The 22,029-nt window shown below is 34.7% G+C and overlaps 1 protein-coding gene and 1 long non-coding RNA gene across 5 annotated transcripts in view; one reads left to right on the top strand and one right to left on the bottom strand.

Moving 5' to 3' along the window:
- DCDC2 (doublecortin domain containing 2) overlaps positions 1–22,029 on the top strand; it is a 156,999-nt gene that overhangs the window by 30,842 nt on the left and 104,128 nt on the right. For all 4 annotated transcript variants that reach the window (XM_039874811.1, XM_039874810.1, XM_039874812.1 and 1 more), the window contains 3 exons: positions 17,064–17,140; positions 17,272–17,403; positions 21,734–21,880. In XM_039874811.1, coding sequence (XP_039730745.1) covers positions 17,064–17,140; positions 17,272–17,403; positions 21,734–21,880 — 356 coding nt within the window. The remainder of the gene's footprint in view (positions 1–17,063; positions 17,141–17,271; positions 17,404–21,733; positions 21,881–22,029) is intronic.
- Positions 840–8,343, bottom strand: LOC120612365 (uncharacterized). Its single transcript, XR_005655435.1, has 2 exons — positions 7,604–8,343; positions 840–3,172 (listed from the first exon to the last, which is right to left on the bottom strand). It is a non-coding gene; the product is annotated as an uncharacterized LOC120612365 (long non-coding RNA).

The following is a 22,029-nucleotide window of genomic DNA, read 5'->3' on the forward strand; positions in this document are numbered from 1 at the left end:
CAAATGCAGATTTTATTTCTTCAAGTGTTTTCCTTAACAGACTTGCACTCTCCTTAATTTTCTGTTCTTGGTGAATGTATTTCACTGGGGGCAGGCTGCAGATAAGCTCCCAGTGGGCTAATCACATAAGGAGGGTCCCAGTGCCATTGACAGTCTTGAGCTATTATTACTTTCTGAGGTTTTCTTATGCTTTTAGTTAAGGAAAAAACCTCTCTGAACCTTGAACATTCTTCTTTGTCTACATCATGTGCTTTGACCTCCTGGATAGTGCAGTTTTGATGTGGAGGTGAGGTTCCTTTGACCTAGTTCTACCCTAAAGGAATGCAAATATTTTCCCAATTAAGCTAGGGTTCACTGGTTAACAACAAACCATTGTTTCTTATTGTTCTGAGCTAGTAAGTCTGGTATTTGAAAAAAGACCCCCCCTCCCGCATTTTGCATATTAATGACAAAAACCATGACTAATCTTCAGGAGATAATTGTGCTTTCTTCTGTTTTAGTATTGCAAGAAGTAGTTCAGTGTCAGATTTAGCTTGACTTTTTCTTATTCTTTTCAACTTGTCTGTCTCTTGGCTTCACAAAGTAATAGAGAGTCAAATTTCTTTGAAACTAAACCCCAAACCAAATGCAATTACACAACAGCAGTATATAAATTTATCCTAATTACAAACAAAAACTATTGTTGGGTTTCTCAGGAGGTGTTTTTTTTTTTATTACATTTTAAAGGCAGAGTTGGTTGTGGCTGATTATTGAGAGAAAACAGGGCGAGAGAGGTGAAGACAAATCAAGGGAGGCCTCCTATGTATCAGATTTTCAGCCATGATAAGGAGTATTAAACATTACATTTGTTTAACTTTTTATTTTGAAATAATTTTAGACAAAAGTTGCCAAATAGTGCAGAGAATTACTTATACATCTTACTTCACCCAGCTTCCTCTGTTACCATCTTATATAACCAAGAAATTGAAAGCAGAAAATTAAATTGATACGATCACCTAATTTACAGATATTATTATGTCAGCCCCAATGGTAACAATATTATTTAAATTTTCCCAGTTTCCAGACTAATGTATTTTTTTGATCAAGGATGTAATCCAGGATCTCACACTGCATTCAGTTGTCATGTTGCCTTAGTATCTACTTACTGTTACTGTTCTCTCGTTTTTTATGACCTCAAGAACTTTGAAGGTCTGTTCTTTTGTAAGATGTCCTTCAGTATGGTTTTGCCTGATGTTTTCTTGTGATTGGGTTGAGGTTCTTTATTTTTTGGCAAGAACACTGGGGAATGATGAAGTGCCCTGCTCAGTGCATCATGTCAGAGGATACTGTTGGGGAAATATAATTTAAAACAAAATCTCTCAATCTAGAAATCCTCTCTAAAGATAAGTAGAGAAAGAAAGCACTTTTATTATTGAATAAGCATTAAACCAGAATATGATGCACATCACAGGCAATTCACTGAGAGATTGCCAAGACAGAAAGAAATCTTACTCTTTTATATAGCCAAGCAGATGCAACCCACTACATACATTTTTTTCCGAGATAAACTATAATCAGTCCTCAAGTAGAGAACTTGACAGGACCATTTTTCATAATTCACCCTAAATTCACATGGTAGTTGGAATGACGATCTGTGTTAGCTAATAGGCTTTATCCAGAAGATAAACTATTCATAGCTTTATGACAGGAAGTAGTTTTGCAAGTTGGAGCATGGTGCCCACCAAAGATAGGCTCCAGTCCTCCCACAGAAACTGGGAAATAAGGGTACTGTCTCCCTTGATTTTTCCATCCTAGGTCCTCGAGAACGACATTCCTAGGTCATAAAGCTGACAAAAGGATATCTGATCTTCAAAAAGATTTTATAGACATTTCAAAGAGAGGAGAAAGTACTTACAATTGCAAGTTTTCTAAAGTAAATGCTCTGAGAAAAAGGTGGGTGAGGGGGACTCTCCTATTTTCATTAGGGAGAATTAATCCTCTTAATTTATATTTGTCCTTAGAGTACATGATATTATGTCTTCTTATGGATGATATTAGCTTTGATCAAGTGGTTAAGGTGGTGTCTGCCAGGTTTCTTCACTGCAAACTTACTGTTTTTTTTCTTTGTAATTAATAAGTACCTCGTGGGGAGTTAATTTGAGACTATGGAAATATACTACTCCTCATCATTCAAGGTTCCGCCCACAAATTTTATCATTTGTGGATAGTTCTTGCCTGTAAAAACTGTTACTGCGGTGTTTGTCTAATGATCATTTTCCGTTTCCATTGTTCCTTCTAAATTTGAGTTGGAATTCTGCTGTACAGATGATTAGTCCTTTCTCTCACATTTATTTACTTATTTATTAAATCATTTCTTTATATCAGTATGGATGCATGGATATTTATTTTATTCTCTGAGTTAAAACTCAGTACCATCATTATTCGGTTTATTACTTAAATTATCCCTGCTTTGGCCACTGGGAACTCTTTCAAGATGGCCTTTGTGTTCTTTTGACATGGCCCTGCCATTTTTTGAACGTCATTACTTTCTAGCACCGCAAGATGTTCCAGACTCGTTTTTCTATTTTTCCTTCTTCAGCCCTGGAATCAGTTGTTTCTCCAAAGAACCCTAACTCTTTTTATGAGACAGTGGTATTTAGAAACCAATATCTGGGCTTTAGGCTCCTTGCTATTGAGAAGTCATTGCCTTTCGGCCCTCTCAGTAGATAGAGCCTTCTCTCCTTCCGTTTCTACTACTTAGTTCCTTGTCTCACATTCTTTACAACTGGTTTCTACCCATTCCTTAGAAGAAAACGTTCTCCTTAGTTGTGTTTTATCCTTCCTGTTCTTATACTTTTTCCACAAGTAAGCAGATGCACATACTCACACATACATTTTTTTCTTTCTTACGTGAAGGGTCCATACAGTAAATATTCTTTTTTCTTTTGGTTGTTATTGTTAATATTCTTCTATCATTGCAAGGTGCTTTCTTGTACTTTTCCCTAGTTGTGTGGCTTGTTCCTCTAGATCTCAGGCGATTTTTCCTTGCTGCTGCTCCTTCTGTCCGTAACAACTTTTATTTGGTCGCCAGAGGGATGAACAGAGCCTCTATCATCGATGCCATTTTTTTTCCTCTTGTAGATATTCTTTGTCACGTTGTTTTCTTTCACTTAACGATAAGTCCTGGAAATCTCTGTATTGGTACATAAAGATCTTTCTCATTCTTTATTACAACTTCAGAGCCCTTCATTATATACTTTATAGACATTATATACCATACTTTTCTCAATTATTCTCTTATATGTGGGCATTTGGGCCTCTAATATTTTTCAATTACAAATAATATTGCAATGAATAACTTTGCACCTAAGTATTTTTGTACTGTTGGAGGTGTATGTTCAGAGCAGATTCTTAGAAGTGGAATTACTGGGTCAGAAGATAAGAGAATGCCAAATTCTCTCCTGTAAGCTTTTTACCCGTTTGCATTCCCTCATCAATGTAGGAGTGTACCTGTCTCCACAGCTTTGAAAACAAAATTTGTTGTCATAATTTTTAATTTTTTATGATCTGGTAAGTGAGAAATGATACCTTGGTGTTGTTTTAATTTACATTTTACTAATTATAAGTTTGAACATTTTCATACATTCAGGTGTCGTTTTAGTTTTTTTTTTAGTGAATTTCCTTCTCATGTCTTTTCTCCATCTTCAGGTGTTTTGTCTATTGTCATTTAACTTTAAGAGTTCTTTATATATTAAGGAAAATAGTTATTTGCGGTATATGTTGTAAATATTTCCTCCTAGTTTATTGTGTTTTGAATTTGCTGATGGTGATTTTTGGTCATGGAAAATGATTTTTTATTTTTAATGTATTCAAATTTGTGTCTTTGTTGAATCATAATTAGAAAACCTTTTCCCACACCAATGTTAAAGAGGAATTCACCCATGTTTCTTTCTGGTACTTGTATGGTTTTATTTTTCACTTTTATATCACTATTCCATTTAGAGTTTACTCCTATCTGTGGTGTGTGATATAGATCTAATTTTCTTTTTTTCCAAAGATATGTAGGCTACTCTGTCTCGGCATCATTTATTAAAAGTCCATCTTTGTCCCAATAATTTGAGATGCCAACTATATCAAATACTAAATTACCAATGTACTACTTTGGTCTATTTCTGGGTTTTCTAGTTTATTCCACTGGTCTATTTGTCTATTCGTGCACAAATACCATCCTGCTAAAATTAATTTTCTAAATTATAGCTTAAAATTATCAAAATAGTACTTTAGAATAAGTCCATTATTGAAAAATTGGATTTCATTTTTATAAATTCTTTTCCAGTTTTTCTCCATATATATGTACCTCTGTCTGCTTGTATGCATATGTGTATATATGTGGTATTCTTTGCTATGGAAATAGAAGTTTTTATTTTTTATTTAGTAAAATTTGTGTGTATATAGGCATATGCAGATATACATATATACTTAGATAATTATATTTAGATAATTTTTATTGTATTTGCTGTGTAATATTCTAGTCAACATCATTAGGTATATAGCTTTTATCTGCTTCTCAATTATTTTTTCAGGATAAATCAGTGACAAGTTAAGTGTCATAGGGCATTTTATGCCTCTGGGTTTATAATTCCTCAGAATTTTGGAAAACTATTACATTAATTTAAAATGTTATCAGTAATATAGTTTTGCCCCCAATTTTCTAGCATTGGAAGAATGGTGTTTGATTATTCTCAAGAATATGTAAAAGTTCAGATTTTCTTAAAGTATTATGATTTGGGCAATATTTTGGCATGTGTTTCTTTACTTGTTTGTTGAAAGTGGTTCAAGCAATCTATTTGGATAAAGAAAGATAGAATTTGCTATGAACTTTCCAGAGTACCAGTTATATTGGATGTCCAGCCTACTGCACTGGTGCAGATGTGGTGATTTGCTTTCCTTGGGCTCATTCTTCCCTCTCCTTTGCCCAGCCAACCTTTTCTATGCCCCTCCTGGGCAACAGAGACCCATGTGAGTCCTCTCCTGGTTGGAGTGGGTTTTACACCCTCCTTATTTGTGACTCCATACATGCGACATGTGTAATTGTAAGACCTCAAAGTTCTGCCCTTGCTTAGCTTCTTGAGATTGGCTGCTTCTCTGATTCAAGAGAGGCTGGAAATCCTCTTTCTCCCTGACCTAACTGTCTCCTACAGGTTCTGCCTTTAGCATATAGAAGGTAAGGAGCTTATCTTAAACTTATTCTGTGTTTCCAACAAAGATTAATAATGCTAAGCAGAAAGAGTCGTCTCCACTTCTTTATCTCCATTTCAAGTTCTTAACTCAGTTCAGTACAGTTCTGTCTTCTGCATTCCTCTCACAATGCTCTTGTCAAGCTCTCCAAGGGTGTTGACTAATTCAATGGGCATTTTCCTGACCTCATAGCAGTTGATTCTTCTCTCTCAGTTTCTGGAACACTACACTCTTTTGATTTACCTCTTACTTCTCTGCCCACTTTTCTTCTGTCTCCTCTGGAATTTTTTATCCTGTATTAGCCAATCCCATGACTTGATCCTGAGCTTCTCTCTTTGCCTTTGACTCCCTCCATTGGTGAGCTCATTCAGTCTCATGGCTTTATATACCATCTATATGCTGATTACCCCTACATTGTATCTCTAGCCTGATACATGAGCTCCAACCTGCCTACGTGGATGACACCTCTCTTTGGAGGTCTCATAAGCATCTAAGATGTACTGCCCCAAACTAGACTTTTTATTCTACATCCAGTGCAAATCTTTCTTCTGTCTCATAAGTAGCAACCTACCCACCTGCTCAAGCTTTTTCTCTCACTATCCAGATGCTTCTTTTATAGTTCTAATTTTTACTTCTAATATATATTTCAGATATACCTACTTTTTTCTTTCTCCTCAGTTATCCCCTAGGAAAAGCCACCACCATCTCTCACATGTATACCTCATCAGCCTCCTTTATGATCTCCTTGCTTCCAATCTTGTTTTCTCCAGTCTATTCTCCATTTAGCAGCGAGAATGATCTTAAAACCTGCAGTGGAGTCTAACTGCACTTAGGCTAAAATTTAGCCTTCTTTCTTTGGTTTATGAGGCCCTGCATTTTACCTGCCAGATTGTTCTTCTCTCTTCTTACCTACTACACTCCAGCTGCTTCAGCCTCCTTTCCATTTCTAAGCATGCTCAGCATTTTCTCTCTTTATAGATTTTATGCATATGTCGTATCTCATGACTGCTTCATTTTCTTCAGAGCGCTTTTTATAATTTGTGATTACATATATTTTTAGTTTGATTTCTTATGTTTTGTTTGTCACTGTCCCCCTGTCTACTATACCATGGGCTTTGTGAGGACAGGGATCTTGACTTGCTGACCAATGAATTCTCAACACTTATCCTAGTACCTGGCATGCTGTGATAACTGTGATGATTGATAAATATTGTTGAATAAATTAACCTTTATGCTGACAATATGTAAACTATGAGATGTTCAGATGATTTTACTGTAGACAGCTTCATATTTAGAATGTAGAATGCCTCTTAGGACTTAGCTCTTCCTTTGGAAGAGAAGTGTCACCCACAGGTGGCTTTCTTTCTTCTTAGCATTGGGGTGCTCCGTATGTCTTTAACTACTCAAGTTGTTAGTGTGGGAGACTTAATTCCTGGGAGGCTTCTTCATTCAAAAGTGCTTTACTAAGAAACTATGGAAACATGAATTGTCTGGGATGTTTTATGGGGCTGAGTATTTGAAAAAAGCATAGATAAATGTGTATTATTTTATATCCTGAATCACTGGCCTTAGAGTACATTTCTGAAAATCAAAGTATATTTCACCAGTATTTCTATTAGAGAAGTATAATTATTATACAAAAATGAGAAAAAAAGATCATGAACTTTTGAGGCCGGATTATTTTGAGAGGGAATGTAAAATTTTTTAAATTTAGGTTATAGTCCTATTCCAAGAAAAATGCTTTTCTCTTGACAGGTCTCAAGCATGTAACACTAGCACATCAGGCAGTTTTAGTTAAGATTGGAATATGTGGAAACTACCTTTAAACCATTTAGAACAATGTGAGTCAGTGGTTTTATCAGTTTGCTTGTGAATAGTATGAAGGATTGCAATCATGTTAGGGAGCATTTCTGGTCTTCAAGACTTTTTTTAAAACATTGATTTTGTTAATTCAAATTTTATTACTATCATATTTCCTTGAGAAGTGCATGGTTGCAGATGTAGTATCTAGACAGCTGTTGAAACTAAAGTTTATAGATGATTTTATGAAAAGCCTACTTAACCGAGTCAATTTTATATATTTTTCTAACAGGATGAGAAGATATGTATATCAGATCCCATTTGGTGTGCATAGTGATGTTTTGTTTCCAATCACTGAGATCCCAGTTGCTTTATCAATTCTTAGAGACTTAGGGTTAGCAAGGTCATATTTTTCATAGTTTAATTTTAAAACCTTTTATGTTTTTTAAGGGTAAGTTGTATTTTCATAACGCTAACATTTTTGGAGAATGTGAAAACTTGAAAGAAATTTAGAGATGATCAAAATGCAGTCCCTTCATCCTATAGCTGAGTAGACAAGGCTACACAGGTTGGTGCAGTGACTTACCTCAGGTAACTCAGTGAAGTGTTGAACTTCTAGAGCTTGAAACTGACTCCCTGTCCAGTGCTCCTGAATAATGCTGTGCTACTTATTCATTCCTTTACTCCGTTACTGTCTCTCACTCCCGCATTCCACCCCACAGTGAGAGTGAAGGCCCCTGTCTGCCGTCTTCCGTACTGAGTTTTCAGCGTGGGGCACAGAGACAGTGCAGTGTGGATGAAAACTAATCGTTGCTAAAAACATTAGCAGCACTTCTCTTGCTATCTGTTGGTGGGTTAACGGCATTCTTAGCATTTATGAAAGAGTGAATGTAGATCATGTATAGTTGGCACATTCCTCAGCGGGAGTCCCGAGAACTAAACAACTTATTTAAATGCAGGTGGAAGCTTCATTCCACCCACTTGGACTACCCCTGAATACTCAGCATTGCTAACTTTCATCTTGCATTGTTATGTACACACTTCCAGCTGCCCTGCATTTTTAGTGGAAATTTTACATTCCACTGCCTAGATTAGTGTCTTTGAGAAAATCAAACAAACATAAATAGCAATGGTGAAAAGTAAGCATGATGTAGTAAGCTAAGAAGGAACACAAAAGAAAAGAGACAATTAAAAAAATTTTTTTCATTGCTTGCTTAGTAGCAGTTCTCGTAATTTCTCCTAAGAGTTCTCGTGAGTTAATTGGTAATTTTTTAACTCAATGGGGTTTATATTATTTTCTTCAGCAGAGCATTAGGGAGACCCATGCAGATTTACTTATGAATGCCTTAAAAATGACTCAAGTCCTGCTCAGTTTTCCTGTAAGATAAAGTGGCCATTGAAAAGAGTTATTTTAGAATAAAATTAATTAAATTGAAGTCTAACATGAAGTCTAAATGTGAAGTCTAACATTATATATTCAGAATGCTTAGGATTATCCAATTTTAAAAAATTAGTCCACAAAGTGCAGTAAAGAGAAAATTAAACCAGAATGCCAATAATTTAAAAATATATAATATGCTGGGAAATTGATGTGATGGCTCACAATTGATGACAGTTGATACACATTTTGTTTTTAAAGACAAGAAGATTTAGTAATATGGACACCTCATTTAAATATATGCTTACTCTTAAGAGTTTTCCAAGGGAGATATTACTTATGATGGGTATCTTTTGGATCACTGTCTTTTAGTAGATGTTATTTTTAAAGCAGTTTTAGGTTAACAGCAAAATCGAGGACGGTACAGATTTCTCAAATACCTGCTACATGCACAGCCTCCCCCTTTATCCTCATCCCCCACTAGAATGGTACATTTGTTACAATTGACAAACCTATATTCAAAATGTGTTTTGATTATTTTCCTGCTTCAGTAAAGGAAGGCATTCATTTAGAGAATAGTTCACAAGACAGAGCTGCAAACTGATGCTAAGGTATTCATTACTGGCAGAAAAATAATCCTCTGAATAAGAGGTAATAATCCACACCTGGCAGATGAATCCTAACCCTTCCTCAGAGAATCAGCCCCCGGACTGGGCACGACAACATGGAGACCTGTGGAGGACCCAGGTACAGATAGATGAGTGGTTTCATCAGCTCATAGAAACTAATTGGACCCTTCTGGGAATGTTTTAAACAGCTTGTTCATTATAATTAGAGACATCTTCTATAACTAGGTTCACACTGAAGTTAGAGTGGTTGGAATTTTTTATTATTATGTAACAGTGCTGATGCAAATAGTCTCTCCAAAATATTTCAGAGGCTGGGCTGATTTTGCCACCAGGCCTTTCTAGAATTTCTAGAAGTTTTAGAGGGTTAAAAAATTTCAATTTTCATTCTGTTGAGGTTCCATTAATTATGTTTATATAATCATAGAAAAATATTTGATAGGCAGTAGCCAAGGGGAAACTTTTTAAAAATAATTAAAAAAAATTTTTCGTTTACGGTTGACATACAATATTATGTTAGTTTCAGGTGTGCCCCATAGTGATTAGACATTTACATAACTTACAAAGTGATTGCCCTGATAAGTCTAGTGCCCATCTGAAACCATACAGGGTTATTACAATATTATCGACTATATTCCCTATGCCGTACTTTGCATCCCTGCGATTGTTTTGTAACTTTCCCTACCTTCTTTAGATTCATAAAATGTTTTTTTAAATTACTTCATTTTATCTCTCTATTAGCTTTTTAGCTATGCTCCTTCGTGATTTTTTTTTTTTTTTTTTTTAGTGATTACTCTAGAGGTTACAGTACGTGTCCTTAACTTATCTTTGTTACACTTCTGTGCCTGTAAAGAAGCTCCCATGGGAAAGAATTGGTGGGTAATGCAGACTTGCTTTTGGATCTTCTCTGTCATGCCAACCCACACACTGGCTGGCCTTCTATAGAAGGTTCGTTCCTCTGCATACCATGCCCCTGGAGATGAAAGCAGCTATAGGTTTTCTTTCTCACTTTGAAAGCTATTATCTCTCTCTGGAATTTAGTTCATTTAGATTTCTTTGTATCCTAAACTCTTTGATGCATTTTTAAAAATTATGATTTTTAACTTCTCTTTAAGTTTTGTCGTCATGTTGGGAACAATGTTCTCCTACAACCTTCAATCTCCTCACCAGAAGTGGAACTATCTCTTAGGTTACTTGAAAATGGAAAAAAAGAAACACTGAAATATTCAGTGATAGAAATATAATCTTAATGACACAAACACAGCAGATGCATTTTATTTATCAAAGTTTGTGCCAATTATCATAATTTATTTCCTTTGATACGAAAGTGACAGATAATCATAGTAAAACAATGAAACTTTGGTCTCAGAAGATCTCTATTAATCTGTAGATTAGGGTATGGCAAAACTCATAATTTATTATGATTCGATGTAACATCATTGGTAGAAAGAAATCCAATGAGAGGGTGAGTCGACTATTCTTTTGAAAAGTTTGGCCATTGTCTTCACCTCTTGTTATGTAGCCCTTCTTTTGCAAATTTCTCTTTCGATACATGCATCTAGAGTATCTCCATGATAGACAGTTTCATTCCATGAGGTTTAGGAGAAATTCCCAGCACAAAATACCCTCTGATAGAGGCACTTTCTAATTGTTAATTATGATATATACCATCAAAACAAGACATGATGTCTGGTGGATCGTACAATCACCATTCATCAGGTATCTTAGCAGATCTTTCTTCCATTTTTTAAAAAAGTAATATCGGGGAAAAAAAGGACTTTTAAAAGCACTTTAGAACAATCTATAGTTTGGATACATCTGCTCTATTGACTCAAAGATAAGTTATTTTCTACTCTGGTGTCTTTTATAATTTTTCTCCTTTTTCTCATTTATCAAAAAGTGGTGAAAATAGTTAAACATTTTGTAAAGTACTTTGTTCTCCTCTTTGATCCTGTATGCTGTCTTTTTGAAGTAGTAACAGAGTTTTTTTCAGATTGCCATTTTGAGAGCTCACTTTTTCTTAAAACCATATAATAAGGAAAATAGAGTTGAAGCTTCTTTGTGTAGGTTGGCTTGTATATTTTACAATTGAATAACTTTGGTACATTTTTTTCTTTTATGATTAAGTCTATGTTATGGTTAGTATTTTTTAAAAGTGAATTTTTATGTATGATATAAAATTGAATTTTTAAATTGTATAATGAGTTTTTACAAGAGGTCAGTGGTAATTAGATTTTGTGATGGTGTCCATTTAACAGCATCGTATCTGCAGATGCTGTCCTTAGACTGAGTTTGGTTTTCTTGGCCAAACTTAGGGTTTCAGGAGGTGGTGAGTGCTGAGATTTGAGGCAGACGAATTCTCTGAAGCTTGCAGCCTAACGGCCCCAGGGAGTGGTATATCCACTTCATTAATTAGTACCTGGAACATCCCTTTGGGCTAGGTTAGCAGAATTATCCTTATTTTTACAGATCAAGAAAATGAGATGTGAGGCATTGAGTTGGCCGTTAGTCCTGGAATTTAGAATTTCAGACCTTTATCAGTTGCTCAGTTTGCAGACCTCGATCTTATTATTTCAAATATATATTTTCAAAGCAAAAATTTTAATTTCATTGTTTATTTTTTTTTATAGCAAATAGATTCTTATTTTCGAGTCATGCAAGTTTTACCTGGAATTTGATCTAGCTGCTGTGATATTCTACTACGTGTCACATGGCATTCGTGAACTTGAGTTAAATTCTGTACTTAGGCTTGTCAAGTTCATATGAAGCATTGTTGGGTGTGTGTGTGTGTGTGCGTGTGTGTGCGTGTGTGTGTGACATAATTTGTGACATAAACATGACTAAATAAGATAGTGGAAACAGAGACAGTGATATGTTAGAAAGCGCATGTGATTTACCAAATACCTGCATCAGAGTCTTGCCTTACACCTTTCTAGAAGCATGAACATAGTCAAGTCACTTTTGCCACCTTTGTCTCGGAAATATTTCCAAGAAAAATGTTAGCCAGATATTTAGTCTGCCTGCTTGCCTGCCTGCCTGTCTGCCGGTCTGCCTGTCTGCCTATCTGTCTGTCTGTCTGTCTGTCTTTCTATCTATCTATTTGTTTATACTCGGGAAATGGTAAGCTAACTTACCTCAATATCCAAATAAACTGGGATTTCTAAAAAAATGTTAGCCCCGTGCAGAATCAAAGCAGACATCAACTATAAGCATGCTCTACTTTTGCTTGGTCTTGGTTCCCTCACCAATTGACAAAGCCGAACAGGAATATTTGCTCTACTGCTTCCAAAGCTTGAGTTTTGCATTGATATATCGTCACTTGATATGGTTCCGCAGTCACAGATTATACAACTATTATCAGCCTGCTAACCAATGAGAGCCATTCTTGGTACACAGGGGTCTGAGTGAGAGCACTTATGTGACTATCCTTTCATAACTAGATGTGTTGACCCTTAACATTATTCTCATATTTCAAGTACTGTTTATTTTAAAATGGCAAGGGAAAGTGTGTGGGCTAATAAAACTTACAAACTTAAAAAACTTATTCTAGTTTATTATATTTCTCATTATCTAAAGCCATAATGTCCCCAGATTAATACCAAGTGATTAATATTCATCTATGATAAGGGCTCTGGAAAAGCTTCTCCTATATGCAGTTGATATAACTTATTTTTTTTTTATGATTTAAGCTATTATTTAAAATTCCAAATAGAAAAATGCATTTTAAAGGAAAAATTGTAGTTTTTTTCCAAAAAGTTTCAATTGCTTTATACAATAGTCTCACATATTTTCTTCAGTTCAGATATATTACTTGGATTATTTTTTCAGATTCTTTTATTAGTGTGTCTGAAAACAGACTAATCCAGTTATTTTAACTATAATGACACAAAGAAATATATATTTAAGATTAATCTTCAATTCAACTGTCTAATCATGAACATTTGGGAAATATTTTTGTTATGATGAATGAGGAAAATAGCTATTCAAGATAGGTGGTTTAATTAAATTCAAGAAGCAACTTATAGACTCACAAAAAAGTTATAAATTATTATAAAAATCATGTATATTTATGAATTTCTGTACAGTATAAATGTGTATATGCTAAAGAAAAGTAGCATATTTTGACCAACTTAATAAAAATTATAAAGTTATTGGTTTATATAGCTTATTCATCTTCATCTTTAAATCAACAATTCAAGAAGGTACTAAACAATCAAGGTCAGTACGCAAGACATTTGAAAAAATAACTGAATATGAAGTATGTGCTCAGTATATTACTAGTTAATATTGAAAGTAACAATAAGGACAAGAAAATAAAAAAAAATAGATAATATGTGCAATGTGTCAGATGATGGTAAATGTCATGGAAAATACAAGGCAGGGAAGGGCAGCAGAGATCCAGGGATGTGACAGAAGCTTCACGTCTAGTGGTCAGGGAAGCGGTAGAGCCATATTTAAAAGGTGGAGAAGATTTTAAGAGGAAGACACTGTCAGCACAGACACAGATTCAGAAAGGCCTGTCCTTCACACAGGTAAGATTCATTTGCAGTTAAACATGCTTGTGTGCCTTACAAGTAAGCAATTGATGGGAGAGGGATTCAAAGTCATCTCAAGGTGTCATAAACCACACCTGGCCTCATAATGGTGTTCTTTGTAAATTAGTCTATTTTCTTGTGCTAGAGTATGAATTAAATAAATCAAGGGACTCATGAGATGGATCAGGAGTAAACTTGCAATAAATTTCATTAAATTAAAAAAAAATTGCTTATCCTCTATTTCAGCAAATTCTTACTTTTAATAATTTATTCTAAAGATATACTTACATACCTATGCAAATAAGTATTTACAAGGAAACCCATCATGACATTATTTGCAATAGGAAAAGTTTGGAAACAATCAAAATTTGGAAGAATTTGGAAACCAATACATTAAATATACTATTGCATGTTCGTAGAGTGGAATATACACGGCAATTGTAAAGAACGAAGCAACCCTTACTCTAAGTAGCAATACAGAATAGTATCTGTGATGAATTGTTAAATGGAAAAAGCAAAGTGCAGAAGAAGGAGTATAACTGGTTATCACTTGTGTTTAAAAATTATTCATACATAAGATAATATGCATTTGTATATATAGTCTGTCTTTGAAGGAATATTGTTAACTCTGGTCACAATGTGGTGGCTGGAGGGACACTTCCTTTTCACAAGACACTCCCATTTACCACTTGAATTTTGTTTAAGTGTATGTATTATCTGTTAAACATTGTTTTTTAAGGAAGTCAATATCACTGTAAATATTAGTTTAGGGCCAAGAATCTCTGTGTTTAAAATGTACAATTATTATGATTGAATTTAAAAATGTTTTACTTGAAATTAGAATATCTTTCCTTCCTCCATGTTGTGCATTAGATACTTAGACTTTATTTATCTTATAGCTGAATGTTTATGCCCTTTTACCAACCTCTTTCCTTTTTCCCCTTCCCAACCCCCTGCCCTTGGAAACCACTTTTTTACCCTATATTTCTATGAGTTTACTTTTTTTTTTTTTTTAAAAAAAACAGTGCTATACATAAGTGATAGCATGGAGTATATTTCTTTCTGCGTCTGGTTTATTTCACTTAGCATAATGCCCCCAAGGTCCATCTATGTTGTCACAAATGGCAGGATTTCCTTCTTTCTTATGGCTGAATAATATTGCACTCTCTGTGTGTATACATACCACATTTTCTTTGTCCATTTATTCATCAGTAGATACTTACTTAGGTGGCTTTCGTCTTGGTTATTGAGAATAATGCTGCAAAGAACATGGGAATACAGATATCTCTTCGAGATCCTGTTTTCATTTCCTTTAAATATATACCCAGAAGTGGAATTGCTGGATTATATGGTAGTTCTATTTTTAATTTGTTTGAAGAACCTCTATATTGTTTTTTATAGTGGCTGAACCAATTTGCATTTCCACCAACAGTGCACAACAGGTTGCTTTTCTCCACATTCTCACCCAACACTTGTTATCTCTGATCAAGGGACTTACACCCTATATTTTATTCTAAGAGTTTTGTTTTCAGGTCTTATGTTAAAGTCTTTAATCCATTTTGAATTGTTTTGTGTGTGTGTGTGTGTGTGTGTGTGTGAGTGTGTGTGTGTGTGTGTGTGGTGTAAGGTGTAGGGATCACTGTCATTCTTTTACATGTGGCTATTCAGTTTTCCCAACATAATTTCCCAACACAGGGAGAAGACTTTCCTTTCCCCATTGTATTTTTTTTTTGTCTCTTTTGTCATAAATTAATTGATATATGTGTGGGTTTATATCTGGGCTCTCTATTTTATTCCATTGATCCATGTGCTTTAAATTAGAACATTTTAAGTTAAATATTAACAAACGTTTATTGTGCAACTCGCAGGCATTGCAAGGATTTTTTTTAGTCACTAGAGAGTCAGAAAAATTCATATTCTTTGTTCCTCTCAAAGATGGCATAATTTGACAAATGAGAGAGTGCCATAAATTATTTAGGGTTAATATGCAATCTCTAAAATACCTAGTAAAGTGCATAACGAATAGTTAGAGGTTTATAGATATGAATTCACTAACAACTCTGTCCCTTATTATATGTGATTTTAGGCAAATTAATTAATTAAGCTCTAGTTTTTCATTTATTAAATGGGGCTATAGTAATAGTAATTCGGAGCATCTTATGATGGTTAAATGATATTTAATGTGTGTAAATTACTTAGCATAGTGCTTGCCATTAAATACAGTGCAATAAATGTTAGCTATTTTTATTAATCACTTTCCTTTGCTTGTACCTTTTCTTTTCAAACCAGGGGGAAAAAAATCTCTAAAAACAAAAGTGCTATCATCAATGCTGTAGTAGTAGTAGCAGTTTGAGATAGAAAGCTAATGGAGAATGAATAGAGAAAGACTGGAGATAACTAAGCTGGGCCTAGCAAGTGGGATTTCAGCAAGTGGAGAAATGGGGGGAGCATTGTAGGCAGAGGGGCAAAATGACAAAGGCATAGAGGTGGATTCAGGGTGTGTTTTGGAAATGAAGGGGAGGAGGCTAGTTTGACTCAAGTGCATGGTGATCTAGGGGTCTGCTTAGAAGAAATATGGATAAAAGGTGAGGAAACTGAATAAGCAATGGTTTGTCATGGAGATTCTTACAGGCCATGCTTAAGAGTTGGAGATTATCTTTCAGTGGTAGAGGTGGGAATAAGATAGCAGAAGACTGAAGAGAGTGTGGGGCAGGAGGAAGTGGGAATATGAAGGGTGAGGAGGAGAAACAGGGACAGGTTAGTACTTGAGAGGGCCAGAGGGTCAAGGGAGAAAATGAAGATACCAGATGGGTGTGGAGGGTCCTAGGTAATTAATAGAACAAGTAAAGGCAGCAGGGGACAAAATCTAGATGTGGAGTTAGCTTTCTAAAGGGATAAAGATCCTTTTCTGAGACAGGCAGAAAAGCTGAAAAGTTGATGATGTGGATGAGGTGGGTTGTGGAGGATAAGGAGGTGAAAAGACTTCATGCCTGTCGGCCCTTATTTCTTTAAGTTTGGAGGGAAGTGATCTACTGAGAGTGAGTGTGTCCCTGGAGTGGGATTTTAGGGTTTAAGATGAGAAGTAGGAATTTGGATTATTCGCTATAGGAAATCTAAGAAATAATTGACTTGGGCTGATGCCAAAGAGAGGATACTGCGGGGCCATGATTTTATAGGAGTATTTTATTTCTATTTTACAGAAAGCATCATTTTAAAAAGTTGCCTTGAAATTCTCATATCAGCCCAACAGTTACTGCGTTGGCACAGATCATGAGCAAGGCTTAAGAGAAAGTTTTCTTGAGAGTTTTGTTAAGGCCACACAATATTAATAGAGAATGAGCCCAGAGTGTTTACATAAGTGGAAAAAAAGCAAGATTTTAACACAGGCACAACAGGTCTCAGCTAGTTCCCTGGAAATCTGTAGTTTTTCCTCAATAGGAAATATAAAATAAAATAAAGACAGAAACCAACATAATCTCAGTGATTTGTGTTTCTTTGCTTTTAAAGGTAAAACCAGTAATCCACAGCAGGATCAATGTGTCAGCTCGATTTAGAAAGCCGCTTCAGGAACCCTGCACTATCTTGTAAGTTGAAGCCCTTTATAGCTCAAGTTGAAGTTGGCAGGTGGTTTTCTTTTGCTTTAGAGCCTGCTTTGTAGTTTTAAAGGTATTACTGTTTCAAATGGTGTGGCTCACTGGCTTTGCTTTCTGTCCAGCTTGATTGCAAATGGAGACCTCATAAAACCAGCTTCTCGCCTCCTCATCCCTAGAAAAGCCTTGAATCAGTGGGATCATGTGCTACAAATGGTCACGGAAAAAATAACTCTGAGGAGTGGGGCTGTCCACAGGTATGTCAAAGTAATCTTGTAAGTGTTTCTCAGGAGTTTCTGAAAGCTGCTGGTTTAAATTTGAATTTTGGCTCACCAGTTAAGCTCTATACATCTCAGTTTCTTTGTCTATAAAATGGCTATATAATAGTACTTGCTTTACAGCGTTTTAAGAAATAAAATAATCCACATAAAGAGTTTAAAATAGTCATTGGCATATTGTAGCCCATCAACAAATTTTTATTCTTTTGGTTTAAAGCTAATAAGCAACATTTTTTTAGTTGAGAAGGACTTTTTTTTTTTAAGCAAACCAGCTTCTTGACTCTTAATTAACTGTCCTTTTTTTCAAGAGACATTTATAATTCTTTGGTGGTCCAAATTATTTGCCTAGCATAAAATAAACATCAGGGCTTAAGAAAGAGGTGGGTTAGAGAGTCTAATTAAATGGGGTTGCCTAAACTTGAGAAATCAAAAGCATTTTTATTGAGTTCTGAAATTTAAGTGAAGATTAAAATCATGGCTTTTAAATTGTGAAGCCTATGAAATTACCCCTTGATGGAGGCTGACTTATTTATATTCTTATAGGTAGGAAGGTTATTTATATTCTTTATAGCTAGGAAGATTATAAATAATATATACAAGTACAGACCATATTAAGAATATATGTATATTCGTAATAATTCATATATATAATTCATATATATATATGAGACACAAATATTTGAAATCTAATCAAGAGTTTTCTGGTAGTTCTTAAATTCTGTCTTAACTCAATCTCTCTAACATACTCCACTTGTAGAATACACTCCTGCTTTCAAGATCTTATGTATGTTTTCATATCTATATGTCTATTTATGGGCATATGAAAACATAAATTCTTAAATGATTGCATATTATGTCTTTCAGTTAAATATGTATATAGATTAATGCATGTGTATTTACATATATTAGTATATATACTTTCACAGCCATTTGAATTTTAAATATAATTAGGTATATATATATGAATATATATTTACTACATAGATATATAAATGCAATTTACTACATAGATATATAAATGTAAATACTTCACATACGGTAAAAAAAATTTTTAAACAAGACTGAAGATATAAATAAAAACTATTTCTCCCACCTCTGGCTCCTCAGTCCCTCTCTCCAGTATTCCTCTGCATTATTCCAGAATATTCCATGCATATGGAAGCACATGCATCTCTTATTTCTTTAAAACACAAACGGGAACACACATACACATGAATAAATAAATATATAAATGTACCTTACTTTTTTCCTTTAACAACAAATCTTGGAGATTTTTCTTATTAGCACAAATATCTCTATTCAGTTATTTTTAATGACTACAAAATATTCCATTTTATGGTTGTGCCCTAATTTAACAGTTTTTTCTTGATGAAAATTTAGGTCATTTCCAATCTTTTGCTATTATGTGTACATGTTTTTGTATATAAGCAGAGTTTGTCAGGAGGCTAAAGTCTAGAAGTGCAATTGTTGTGTCTAGTGCATTTTAAATTTTGATAGATACTGCCAAATGCCTTCCAGAGTTTATATTAACTTGCACTCTTACCCAAAGTGCATGAGAGAGCTTTTTTAAAATACCATCATTTATGCTATAAAACTAACAAATGTCTTATCTTTTCATTTATGTTGGATAAAAATAGTTTTTCCTTGCTTCTTGCTTTTTATATTTTTAACTACAACTGTTGAGCATTTCTTAGGTGCAAGGTGTTATTCCGAGTGTTTTACATTTTTAAGTTAATTAACTCAGCAACCCTATGAGATATAAGTCGTGTTATTCTCTTATAATAGACATGAAACATGAGACATAGAGGGAGAAAGTTACTTGCCCAAGATTATGCAGGGAGTGGCTAGCAGGGCTGAAATTCAAGCCTCGTTTGTGTGCAGTATGGCTCCAGAGCATGTGCTCTTAGTTACTAAATTATTCTCTAAATAAATGCCACATATTTATCTTCTATTATAAATGAACTATCTGTCACAGCCTTTGTATGTTTATCTTATTGATTTATAGACACTCTTTAGGTATTAGAGAAGTTTGCCCTTATATGAGTTTTAGATATGTTTCCAGTTTGTATTTTTGATATTCTCTGTCTTTTTACATATAAATATGTTGAATTTTGATGCAGTTGAATTTTCAATCTTGCCTTATGATCATTAAATTTTATGACTGGCTTAGATCTTCCTCACTCCAAGATTATAAAAATATTCTTCTATGTTTTCATCTTGTTCTTTTTAATTTCATTTAAACTTTTGATCCTTCTGGATTTTATTTTGGTGTCAGGAGAGACAGCAGATCTCAGTAGTTATATGTTGACTTTAAAGATATATAGCTGTGTCTTCTGGCATATACATAAATGTAAACCCACTCAATAAATAATATAAAGCACACAAAGATATATACACATGATTGCATGCCCAGACACACCTATTCAAACATATGATAGGAACAAATTCATCATGAAAATAAAATTTATACAAGTACAAATACAGAAATGAAAATATTTATATGTCCCCCGAACACTTGAATACGTGGAGGATCTTAATTCTTAATGTGATGCCAGATATAAGTGAGCTTTGGTTGCTGTTCACTTGGGGCATTTTCCATTTTCCTTTAACAAAGCACTGCAGTCTTATGTTTGGATCCTCCCTGTACCTTAGGATATCTATATGTCAAAACCATCCCATAAAAAATGATTAAATTCCCTGTTTATGTTTTTTATGTTTTGTAGCAAAGGAAGAAAGCAGGTCAACAAGAATCAGAGAAAGAAAGGCTAACATCATGGGCTAGAATTTATTCAGTACCCTTTACTTACTTGCAGAGGAAACAAGTAAAATCTTGGCTGTTTCCAGATCGACAGCTATGCTGCCTTTTAATTTCCAGCCATAAAAGTTAACTACTGATTCAGATCTTCCTATTTTGAAGAAACATGAAAGAAGAAGAATGTCTGGGTCTAGGCCATTGCTTCTCAACCGGAGCGGTTTTGCCCCTTGGGGACACTTGGCAGTGTCTGCAGTCATTCATTTCTGGTAGTCACAACTGAGGACGGGATGGCTGTGACTACCATCTAAATGGGCAGAGGCTAAGGATCCTGTTGTCCTGCAATTCACAGGACAGCCGTCCTTCCTCCCCAACAAAGAGCAGTCAAGCCCAAAATGTCAACAGTGTCGCTGTTCAGAAACCCTGGTTTAGGTCAAGGTAGGAAAACCCGAACTCTGTCTGGGTGAAGTGTTTACTGTTTAGACTTGTAGGGCTAGGAGTACACTGTTATAAAGGAAAAGACTAGCATCTTTACACTAACTCAACCTAAGTACATTCCAGGGATTTGAGTGGTCATTTTCTTTGTACTTCATGGCTCCATATGATATGGCCATTTATAGCATCAGTAAACAAGCAGACAGATCAATGGATGTCTTTTTCCTTTGCAGATGTCACTAACCTTTATTATATAAGACTGAGAATATTTTTAATTAGTATCTTGAAATCCTTCCAGTTAGTAATTCTTGTTTCTAGCCTTCAAAAATATTCATTGTCTTTCTGGTGTAGTTTTCTGGGAATCTGGTTTTTTTTTCCCCTTCTTTAATAAAGTTTTGTGAACACTTTAAATCATCTAGAAAATTATCACTAGTCTTTTAATAAGTAACATATTAATTGTAGTTTGTAGCAGCAGTTTCACAGTAAAGGGAGGTTCTTGTGAAATCCCTTGATGCTGGGAAGATGAGGGAAAGCCTCATCTTCAACAAAAAAAACACCACACACATGAATGCTATGCAGTTTGCTATGCTTCATTAATACTGGCAATGCTTTCCTTCACCTCCTGCTCTCTGCTTTCTTGTTTTCTGACCCAGTTCTGTGTGTTTGGATGTAATATTTTGGCTGAGGGCTGCTCTTACACAGAATGCTGTAAGAGGCTTATCTAACTGACAAATAAATTAAGAAAATAAAATCTAAAAGTACTCACAAAATAGAAATAGAACAATTCAACGTTACAGAAGCTGAACTTTATTTAAAGCACCGTATTCTGTACAAGTTAAATCTTTCCCTCTGAAATTTTAATATGGCAGCCACAGGGGATGCTTATGTTAGATTGTCAGGTTTATTGGGATGAAACAGTGTACAGCCAGATAGCAACTGTGCCTGCATTGTAACATTGGCATTTAGTTGAATCTAATGACTTTGGGATATTTATAATTCAATAATTAGGGTAGTAACAGATGAGCCAAATTAGGAACAGAATGTTTTTATTTACTTTGCAATTTTAATCAGTTGTTTTAATGCTTGTTAAAATGTTAATTGTTGGCATTCATATTTTGGCAGACTTTATACTTTAGAAGGAAAACTGGTTGAGAGTGGGGCAGAGTTGGAGAATGGGCAGTTTTATGTGGCTGTTGGCAGAGATAAGTTTAAGAAATTACCTTACAGTGAATTGCTTTTTGACAAGTCAACAGTGAGAAGGTCTTATGGGTAAGTTTTTATCCTTCTTTACTTCTCGTATTTTAGTTGTCATTTGAAATAGCATGGTCTTTTGCTGACCACTGGCATATTTTAAATAATCTTGTTTATCAGTTAGAATGGAAAGCATGTATGAGATATATTGATCTTTTTTTTTTTTT

Source organism: Pteropus medius, unplaced genomic scaffold (assembly GCF_902729225.1).
Source record: "Pteropus medius unplaced genomic scaffold, Ma_sr-lr_union100, whole genome shotgun sequence".
In the NCBI taxonomy this organism is placed as follows: Eukaryota; Metazoa; Chordata; class Mammalia; order Chiroptera; family Pteropodidae; genus Pteropus; species Pteropus medius.